General features: G+C 61.1%; 1 protein-coding gene across 1 annotated transcript; it reads left to right on the forward strand.

Moving 5' to 3' along the window:
- Nucleotides 1-2,141: 2,141 nt before the first annotated feature.
- On the forward strand, nucleotides 2,142-10,282 carry PRSS27 (serine protease 27). Its single transcript, XM_032268027.1, has 6 exons — nucleotides 2,142-2,864; nucleotides 6,083-6,109; nucleotides 6,716-6,878; nucleotides 8,197-8,468; nucleotides 9,162-9,331; nucleotides 9,890-10,282. The coding sequence occupies exons 1-6, from the start codon at nucleotides 2,819-2,821 to the stop codon at nucleotides 10,181-10,183; spliced, it is 972 nt and encodes a 323-aa protein (XP_032123918.1). The 5' UTR covers nucleotides 2,142-2,818; the 3' UTR covers nucleotides 10,184-10,282.
- The last annotated feature ends 597 nt before the right edge of the window (nucleotides 10,283-10,879 follow it).

The raw sequence follows: 10,879 nt of genomic DNA on the forward strand, positions 1-10,879 counted from the left end.
TTTTTTTTTTTTTTTGAGATGAAGCCTCACTCTGTCGCCCAGGCTGGAGTGCAGTGGCACTGCCTCAGCTCAGTGCAACGTCTGCCTTCTGGGTTCAAGTGATTCCCCTGCCTCAGCCTCCCGCGTAGCTGGAACTACAGGCACACCCCACCACACCTGGCTAATTTTTTTTTATTTAGTAGAGATGGGGTTTCACCATGTTGGCGGGGATGGTCTCAATCTCCTGACCTCGTGATCCACCCTCCTCGGCCTCCCAAAGTGCTGGGATTACAGTCGTGAGCCACTGCACCCAGCACCCAGCCCCAATGCTATTTTTTAAGGGAAGGACTTGGCCCTTCCTTAAAATATGGCCGGGCACCTTGGCTCATGCCTGTAATCCCAGCACTTTGGGAGGCCCAGGCAGGCGGATCACCTGAGGTCAGGAGTTGGAGACCAGTTTGGCCAACATGGCAAAACTCCATCTCTACTAAAAATACAAAAATTAGCCAGGCCTGGTGGCACAGGCCTGTAATCCCAGCTATTAGGGGGGCTGAGGCAGGAGAATGGCTTGAATCCAGGAGGCAGAGGTTGCACTGAGCTGAGGCAGTGCCACTGCACTCCAGCCTGGGCGACAGAGTGAGACTCCGTCTCAAAAAAAAAAAAAAAAAGCATGTCAGCCTGCTGACAGAGGGCGACTCCGTCTCAAAAACAAACAACTACAAAAAAAAACCCCATGAAAATCTTTCTGGATCTCAGTGCCCTCTCTACTTGTTTGGCGGGGTGAGGAAGGGGCCCGTTCTCAGCTTTGGGTCCGAGGGCTCCATGCAGGTCAAGCCTGGGTTCCTGGCTCTCTAATTGCCAGTGTGGCTGTTTCTTGTTCTTCAGGAGCCCAGCTTTCCCTGGCGAGCTCATTTTCTGATCACATCTTGACTTCTGTCACTTGCTTGACTTTAAGGCAGAGCCACCCTTAGAGGAATGGGCTTAAAAGGAGGCTTGGGGAGCAGACACCCAGGAACACAGAGAAAGATGCCAAGAGGAAGTAATTACCTGAAAGGCTCTGAGACTGCCTATGAGATCCGGTGACCTGACTGGCCGGTGCTGGAGAAATGTGGTCACTCAGGCACATTGAAACACTTTCCAGGCCGGGAGTGGTGGCTCACACCTGTAATCCCAGCACTGTGGGAGGATGAGGGGGGTGTATCACGAGATCAAGAGATCAAGACCATCTTGGCCAACATGGTGAAATCCTGTCTCTATTTAAAAAAAAAAAAAAAAGGCATTTTCCGTGGTTTATAATGATTATTTTTTGGAGGGGTGGGGAGGGGGGTGTCTTGCTCTGTCGCCCAGGCTGGAGTGCTGTGGTGCAATTTCCTATCACTGCAACCTCGGCCTCCCGGGTTCAAGCGATTCCCCTGCCTCAGCCCCCTGAGTAGCTGGAATTACAGGTGTCCCCACCACACCCCGCTAGTTTTAGCTTTTAGTAGAGATGGGGTTTCACCACGTTGGGCCGGGCTGGTTTCAAACTTCTGACCTCAGGTGATCCACTGGCCTCAGCCTATCCAAAGTGCTGGGATTACAGGAGTGAGCCGCTGCACTGGGCCCATCACGGTTTATAATTAGACATTTCCTTCCCTCACACTGTGAAGAAAGGTCTGTTTGGGTCACCTCTGTATTCCCCAAACCTGGGCAGTACTGGATTCAAGTCTGCCAAGGAAGGAAGGAGGGAGTGAAGGCCGGAGGGAAAGAAGGAAGGGGTGAAGGAGGAAGGGAAGGGGGAATCTCCTTTTTCTTCTCGACCCCCCTCCTTCCCTCCAGGCCCCCAGGGGCCTCCCAGCCACCCCCAACCCGGGAACTCCAGGGACTAAAGTGGGAGGGGAGCGTGGGATGGGGTGGCTCAGGCGGACGGGGGAGGAAGGGGGAGGGAGAGGGGGGAGGAAGAAGGGGGAGGGCGCGGCTTGGGGGGGCGGTGGCGGGAGGCGGAGCCGCGACCACGAGGCAGGGAGCGCCCCACCTGCACCCGCAGTCGCCCGCCCCGCGCCCCGCGCCCACCAGAGGGCAGCACCACGCCGCGCGCGGAAGCGGCCAAGGCGCGAACGGCCGCACCCCAGCCCCGCCCGGCCCACGCGCACGCCCCCGACGCCAGTGGGGAAACTGAGGCCCGAAGCCCGGACCCAGCGGCCCGGCCCCACTCCGGCTCTGACATCAGCTCCGTGCCCCAAATAACTTCCTCCCGGAGCCGCTTCCGCCGCGGGGCCGCGCCCAGAGCCAGGCGGGGGCACCAGGACGGTCACCCGGCCCGGCCTTCCCGGAGCCGCTTCCGCCCCGCCCGCTCCGGGAAGCCCCCGCCCCGCCGGAGGGGGGCAGCGGGGCGGGGGTCGGCCGCCTGCGGGGCTTCTGGGTCCCGGGGGAGGGTCGCCCCGGCCCCGCCACGTGCCTTCGCCTCGCTGCTCGCGGCCCGGGGCGCCCCAGGCCTTGACTTCCCCGCGCGCGGCTAATAAATATGGAATGAATGAAGCTGGGCGGTCAGCTCGGGGTCTGCGGGGGCGTCTGGGTCAGCTCCGGGTCGGGGAGCCGAGGCCAGCGGCGCCCCCCGCTGCGCTGGAGTGAGGGGTCTGCCTGGGGGTCTTGGGGTTCGGGGCCAGGTCACGGAGGAGTCGGCTCTGGGCGCTTCCTTCTGAGGAGAGGAGCAGGGCGGGCCGGGCCGACGGGTTGGGCGGCATACCCGGGCCTGTGCTCACCTCCGGCATAAAACCCCACTTCATGGAGCCAGCACTCGCTCGTGCTCCAACGCCCCTGCCACCGCTCACCCCGACCCTGCGCCCCAGCCAGGCCTGAGGACATGAGGCGGCCCGCGGCGGCGCCGCTCCTGCTGCTGCTGTGTCTTGGTGAGTCCGGCACGTGCAGGGTCGAAGGTGCGGTTGCCAACCGGCCCCGCTGCGCTGCCTGGGGCTCGGGCTCAGCCCTCCACGCCGTGGGCCAGGCCGCGGCTGCAGGACAGGCCATCCCTCCTGCCTCAATGTTGGGATCCCCAGGGCAGGTGGGAAGGCTCCAGATGTGCCACCTGGGGAACCCAAAGTGGGGAGGGCAGGGTGGGAGGTGTGGGCACAGGCCCCAGAGGACCCCACGGCCATGACTGGACAGGGCCTTCTCCCACACCTCTCCGAGGGCACTGGAGTGCCAGCTCTGGCCAGGCTCCCTGCTTCCCGCCACCTTGGCCTCTCTCCCCCATTCCCTCCTGAGGACAGGGGCCTCCTATGTGCAGGATGTGAACTTGGGCCTGCAGGGCTCCAAGTGCCTGGACCATCATCCTTGGGCCAGGAGGGCGGCTGAGCAGGGCTGCTGCTTGTGCCCGGAAGCCCCAGCAGGCTGGCTGCAGGCTCAGTTGACAGCTGGGGCCCGGGGGTGCAGCCGGCAGAGGGCCCTGTCCCCTGCTGACAGAGGAACCGGCGATGTGCCACTGTGCCCTCCTCTCTTGGTCCTAGGTCAGGGAAGCAGGTGCCATCCAGGGGGCCCCACCTGCCAGGTCCCTCCCTACAGGCTGGGACACTCTCTGCCAGGGAAACCCTCTCAAATTCCTGGGCCAGCCTGGCCAGCCTGGCAGGCACCACACTTCCCTGTCCTCAAGTTACCTCCCAGGGCTGGGTCAGGTCATCCCAGGCTGCAGCTCAGCCAGGACTCCAGGCTTCCTCTTTCTCGCGGGTAGGAGGGCAGCACTGTGACCCCTCACTGGCCCAGCCTCCCAGCACAAGGATGATGGTGCCCTCTGAGCAAGCCATCTGCACAGGGGGTGAAAGGCAGTGACTGCCCCAAGCAGGGTGAGGAACCGAGGTCATTGCCAAAAAGGAAAATTCGGCCTGCAGTCGGCTCTGAAGCCATGACTGGAGGCTGGACTGCTGGACACGTCCTCACCCCCCAGCCCGAGGGTGACACCCCCACCAGGCCTCTGGCTGGTCCCTGCTAGCATCCTAGGCTCCACCATCCCAACCAGCTACCAGTGGATGGCAGGCCTAGGGCCCAGACAATGCACCTGACAGCCCCGGCACTCCTGGCTGTCACGTCCAGCCCCACCACCGGGCCCACCCTGAAGGCCCAGCTCTCCACATCAGCCCCCACAGCCATACTCATGTCTCTCCACACAGTCCCTGAACTCAGGCCCTCAGACGCAGCCTCTGCCTTCTGGGAGCTCCTGGGCTGAGATAAGGCTCAATTCTGACTCCAGGGTGATATAGGCAGAGGTCCCATCAGGACAGAGAGCTCGAGAGAGTTTGGGCCTTCCAAGATAGACAACGCAAGCAATCAAGGAAGGCTTCCTGGAGGAGGCAGCATTCGGTTGGGCCTTGATCTCTAGATGAAGACAAGGACTCATGCAGACCAGGAGGGAAGGGCATCCAGATCTGGGGGCAAGGGGAGAAAGCACTGAGAGGCCAGAAGCCTCTGCCTAAATGAGAAGTGCAAGGCTACCTTAGGAAGGAAGGATCCACACAGGGAGGAGGCATCGCTGGGGGCGGTGCTCAGACAGGGAGCAGGGAGACACAGCTCCTGCAGACTCCCAGAGCGGAGGCCTGAGAGTGGGCGCCCTTCTGCGAGCAGGATCCTCAGGCTTGGAAGGAGCAAGGGCTCGAGGGTTAGACACCCAAACTGATCCTGGCAAAGGCCAAGGAATAACCCTCCTGGGGTGTTTGCACTTTAATAGGGCCACCTGATTAGCACCAATTAATGAGCAGAGCCAGCAGGGCAGACTCCGTTTCCGTTGCACCTGACCTGGCTTCTGCAGGGCAGCCCTCTGTCTGTCCTGCACCTTCTCCACCTCCTCCTCCCATCCATCCACAGCTGCCCCCTCGCCACCTGCTGCCTCATCGTCCACACCCCCCAGGGGCATCTCTGCCCACCAATCGTGTTGAGAAGGGTGCCCCCAGACTGTGAGGCAGGCAGGAAGAGGACGCCGTGAAAACCCTCAGGGCGCTTTGGCACTTCATGGCCACTTCCTGTCCCTGCAGCCCCTCCACTCCAGGGGACTGGTATCTTTTCCAGGCAGAGTGAAAACATGGTCTATGGCAGCTGGCCCAGCCCCCTTGGCCCCAGAAGGCGCTGGGGGTTAGGGGGGAAGCTGAGGGCCGAGGTGTGGGGAGGTGGCTGTTCTAACCCCTCCCGAGCCATGGGCAGATGTGCCCCCACGGAGCCAGACGTGTGGAGTGCAGGGTTGCTGAGAGGAGTGTTTTCAGGCCAGGCATTTCTAGGCTTTACTACAACGGGGCTGTACACTGTGGTCCTGGCTGGGGTCTCCAAGCTGGGGTAGAGGCTCCAGTGTTTGGTTAAAGGCCCAGCAAGAGGCCCATTGTGTCCTGGGGTGTCGGAGGCAACGGGCCCCAGAACAAAAGTCCCCATCCTTGATTCCCCTGAATGACCCCATACATTACTTCTCTTCTTGGGCTCTCACCTTACCCACACCAAAGCCCGCCTTGCACGGCCCAGCAGGGGGTCTTAGGCCTCACCTGCAGACCCTGCCGCATGCCTGGGAGAGGGATCAGCTCTTGGGACTCTGGAATCTTGGGAAGGCTGATCCCGGGTGGCCACTGCAAACCACTGTACCTCCTCTACCCCCCTGAGAGCACAGGGAGCAGCCTGTGGGGCTAGGGCCTAAGCCTCAGGACCCAAGTGAGACTTGGGAAAGAGACCTGCTCATTCTGGAGCAGACTGTGAGAGCCTGGGCAGCTCAAATGCAGAGGTAGCTCCCAGGCCTCCCGCTCCAAGCTGTCCTTGAAGGAAAGTCTGACCCCATAGTGCTGGGACTGGAGGCTGGACCCTCCTCAGAAGCTTCCAGACAAGGATGGGTGTGGAACATGGAGGGAGAGAACCTTTGCCAGAATGACAAGGGGACATCCAGCTCCCCATGTGGCAAGGACTGTCCACCCTTGCAGACAAGCTCTGGCCTACAGGCCTGGACCGGAGCATATGGCAGAGCCAGCGCCAGGGGAACTGCAGGCCCTTAGCCTCTCCTGCAAGACCCTCTGTGGACTGTCCCTCCAGAGTCCTCAGGAGCTGGGGAGGTTCAGTGGAGAGAGGAAGCAGCTCACCTGGCTGATCACCCTCTTCTCACTTCTAGGGACTCAGGGGGCCAAGACAGCAACAGGTAAGCACCCAGGACCCTGGGGTGGGAGGGACAGGAGCCGCAGGGCTGAGTCAGGGACACTCACACCCAGACGGAATTCGGAACACACATCACTGGGGAATTCCAGACGAGGGGAAAGTGGGGGCTGTGTGGAACTGCAGACCAGAAGGGAGAGGAGGAGGAAGGTCCCGACAGGAGCAGGACAGGCACTGAGGGCACCGAGGCTCGGCACAGGACGAGGGTGGCGGGGTTTGAGGATCACCCTCAACAGTGACCGGCTCTCTCTGGGTCACTCCCTCGAAGAGGGCATGACACCCATTGCATCCTTCCAGCCACCTGTTTGGGTCAGGCCCTGGGACAAGATCCTTCCCCAGGTTATCTCAGAGCCCCCGTGGCCCCCCAAGAGACAGCTGTTAGGTTGCCCTTCCCAGGGAGGAGAGTGAGGCTCAGGGGCAGCTGGGGAGGGTCGGCGTGTATCCCAGGCTACCCTTAAGCCCAGGCCTCCAAGGTTATCAGTCAGGTCAGGGGCAGGAGGGCTAAGGACTGGAGTGTGGGGCTGGAGGCTGGAGCCTGGCCACAGAACCAGCCCCAGTGAGCACCCCCACCCCCTTCCCCATGCTCCCCCAGCCTGTGGGCGCCCCAGGAGGCTGAACCGAATGGTGGGCGGGCAGGATGCGCAGGACGGCGAGTGGCCCTGGCAGGTCAGCATCCAGCGCAACGGAAGCCACTTCTGCGGGGGCAGCCTCATCGCGGAGCGGTGGGTCCTGACGGCCGCGCACTGCTTCTCCAAGTGAGTCCTGCCTGCCCTTGCGCCCTCCCGCAGCCGGTTCAGCACCGCGGACAGCGCCCGCCGCGCCGCGTCTGCGGGTGACCTCCCTGGGGGGGGGCTCCTGGTCCAGCAACACCGCCTTCCTAGCCAGAGGCTTTCCTTAGGTACAACCCCAGGGATAACTTCCAGCTGCATCCCTGCTCCTGCCTGCCTGCGGGAAGCACCTCGCACCCTCCTGACCCCTCCCATCCCTCTACCCTCTCAGTGCAAGTTCCGAGGGCTACCCGCCGGCCGGTCCTGGCCTCCTCATCCCGCATACACCTCAGCTCCAGAACACTTTTCCTGGGGGAACTCTACTCACAAAGCCCAAGGACTGGACAAAAAGGCCGTTCCTCCCCTCACCCACCTGAGCCACCCCAGCAAGCCCCAAGCCGAGGCCAGGCCGCCTCGTCTACATATGAATCACCTGGCCCCACACCTGCTGGTGTCCCAAGCCCCTCAACTCACACCTCACCATACATCTAATTCTTTTGAACCCTACGTCTTTTCTCTTTTTTTCTTCTTGATCTTCAAAAGAATGTCATGACAAAACAAACAAACAAAAAAAAAACAAACCCGTATTTTAAATTCAGATACAGCCAGGCACAGTGGTTCACACCCATAATCCCAGCACTTTGGGAGGCAAAGGCAGGCAGATCACTTGAGCCCAGGAGTTCAAGACCAGCCTGGGCAACACAGCAAGACTGCACCTCTACCAAAAATTAAAAAGAAAAAAAAAAAAATAGCCAGGTGTGGTGGCACCTGTGGTCCAAGCTACTCAGGAAGCTGAGGCGGGAGGATGCCTTGAGCCCAGGGGTTGGAGGCTGCAGTGAGCTACAATTGTGCTGCTGCACTCCAGCCTGGGTGACAGAATGAGAACTCTGTCTCTAAGGGAAAAAAAAATCGGCAACTCAGGCTGAGGGAGGGCAGGTCCCCTGCCAGAGGCCAGCAGGCAGGGCTGGCCCTGCTGTACCTGGAGCGTGGTCCACTTCCAGCCAGCCTTGCAGGTAGAGACTGTGACTGTCCCTGCAGCACAGGTGAGGAAGCTGCGTCACAGAGAACTTGTCGGGTAACTTGCCCAAGGTCAGGCAGCGGCCAGGGGTGGAGGTGGAAATCTGAGCCAGGTGGTCTGGCTTCAGTGTCAACATGCATCGCCGCTGCACCTGGCTGCCCCAGAGACGGCTCTGTCTGCAGAGATAGGTGTGGGGCATGGGGGCAGCCAGCGGAGGAGCCCCAGCCCCCCCCAGGCCTGCCTCCACATGAGGGGCAACCTCACGTCACCTCCTGCTTCTTCCACCAGCACCTCAGAGACGTCCCTGTACCAGGTCCTGCTGGGGGCAAGGCAGCTAGTGCAGCCGGGACCACACGCCGTGTACGCCAGGGTGAGGCGGGTGGAGAGCAACCCTCTGTACCAGGGCATGGCCTCCAGTGCCGATGTGGCCCTGGTGGAGCTGGAGGCACCGGTGACCTTCACCAATTACATCCTCCCCGTGTGCCTGCCGGACCCCTCAGTGATCTTTGAGACCGGCATGAACTGCTGGGTCACAGGCTGGGGCAGCCCCAGTGAACAAGGTAAGGGGACGGGGCTGGGGCAGAATGGGGGACGTGCTTTAAGAAGGCCCAGGGCAGCTTGGGGGCCACTCTGAACCCACAATCTTCCTGTTGCTGTATTAATACATACACATGGGAGCAGGCGTGGTAGCTCACACCTGTAATCCCAGCACTTTGGGATGCCGAGGCGAGCGAATCACCTGAGGTCGGGAGTTCAAGACCAGCCTGACTAACACGGTGAAACCCCATCTTTAAAAAAAAAAAGAAAAGAAACCTCGGCGCTACTAAAAATACAAAAATTAGTTGGGTGTGGTGGTGTGCACCTGTAGTCCCAGCTACTTGGGAGGCTGAGGCAGGAGAACTGCTTGAACCCAGGAGGTGGAGGTTGCAGTGAGCTGAGATCTCGCCACTGCACTCCAGCGTGGTGTCTGGCGAAAGAGCGAGATTCTGTCTCAAAAAAAAGTATACATACAGTATCTCCTCACACAGGTGGGGGTGGGGGGAGTAGCAGCAGACCCAGAAGGAAGAGCCGGGGAAGGGAGAGGGGGACAGGAAGGGCCCAGCCTGCTGCATGGGAGGGAGGATGTCCGTCCCACAGCACCCTAAGCCAGAGATGCCCTAAACACGAGGAAAAGACAGGCAGGACGGCGTGGTGGTGGTGGTGGTTCCCGGGGCTGTGTCCACTGAGCCCTGGGCTGCTCCACCCCTCCCCAGACCTCCTGCCCAACCCGCGGATCCTGCAGAAACTCGCCGTGCCCATCATCGACACGCCCAAGTGCAACCTGCTCTACAGCAAGGACGCCGAGTTTGGCTACCAACCTAAAACCATCAAGAACGACATGCTGTGCGCCGGCTTCGAGGAGGGCAAAAAGGACGCCTGCAAGGTGGGGGCGATTCGGAGTCCACCGGGACTCAGCCCCGACCTTCTGACCCAGGGCAGGGTGGGATCATGTCTGGCTCCGTGGGCTGTGCATTCAACCAGCTGAGCAGCTTGCTTTGAAAACGCAGCTTCTTGGACCTCACCCAGGAGAGTCAGAGTCAGTGGGTCTGGGGCAGGGCATAGGAAACGGCGTTTTCAACACACACACCCCCCCCAGGTGATCTGGGGAGACTGAAGAAATGGGCACTCTAGCCAGGCGTGGTGGCTCACGCCTGTAATCCAAGCGCTTTGGAGGCCAAGGCAGGCGGATCACCTGAGGTCAGGAGTTCAAGACCAGCCTGACCAACATGGGGAAACCCCGTCTTTAAAAAAAAAAAAAAAAGAAAGAAATGGGCACTCTAGTCAATCGGATTGGCAGGGGAGGGGAGCCAGGCAGGGAGGCTCTGGGATGGGGAGGAGGAGTCCAGCGTGGAGCCACAGGCCTACTGTGCAGCTGCAACTGAGTCTCTGGGAACTCAGGGTGGGCTCTGACGGTGCCTCTGTGTCTCCCCCACCCCCGCAGGGCGACTCAGGCGGCCCCCTGGTGTGCCTCGTGGGCCAGTCGTGGCTGCAGGCCGGAGTGATCAGCTGGGGTGAGGGCTGTGCCCGCCAGAACCGCCCAGGTGTCTACATCCGTGTCACCGCCCATCACAACTGGATCCACCAAATCATCCCCCAGCTGCAGTTCCAGCCGGCAAGATCGGGTAGCCAGAAGCGAGACCCCCGGGCCCAGGAGCCCCTCAAGCGGAGCTCTGCGCCCAGCCTGGCTGCCCACACCATCCTGCTGCTCCTTCCAGCGCTGCTGTTGCACTTCTGAGCCCCACCAGGCTTACTTGTAAATAGCGCTTCTTTCTCCCCTCTCAAATATTATTTATGTTCCCTCCAATAAAAACCCAGCCTGTGTGCCGGTTGCCCACGTGGGAATCCCTGGGGAACGCCGGCGGGGTGAGGAACTGTGAGTTGCAGGGCAAGGCCTGGGCAGGAGCCGTAGAGGGCTCTGGTCATCTCTGAATCAGCGGAAGGGAGCTGCATCTGGCTCCCAAGTCGACAACAGCACCGGACCACGGGACCCCTGTCCTGGGCACCACACTGCCACCTGTGCAGGCCACCTCCTGCCACCTGTGGTTTCCTCACTTTGAAGGCCGCCCCAGGGTGGGCACTGGGGACAGCGACAGACACAGGTGGAAAGACCCTCAGGGCCACACAGGAGCTGTCTGGCGGGGGCAAGGAGGGCCTGGAGGGGTGGCTCAGCCTCACAAGCCTGCACTTCTGGCTGCCCGTGTCTCACTGCCACGCCAACTTCTCTATGCCATCAGCAGGAGTGGTGACAGCTGTCCCCTTGGGCATGTGCCCACACCTGTGCTTTTCTGCTCCACTGCTCCTGGCACCCTGGGTCTCCCTGTGCCCTGGCATCTCCCCTTGACCCCTGGCTCCTCTCCCTCTGTGCCCCATCCTTCAGTCTCCACCCCCATTCGGGAGTCCAGAACAGCACGTCATGGGGGCGGGGCCAGGC

The sequence above is a fragment of the Sapajus apella genome, unplaced genomic scaffold, assembly GCF_009761245.1.
Source record: "Sapajus apella isolate SASKATOON/1434 unplaced genomic scaffold, GSC_monkey_1.0 scaffold175, whole genome shotgun sequence".
NCBI lineage: Eukaryota > Metazoa > Chordata > Mammalia > Primates > Cebidae > Sapajus > Sapajus apella.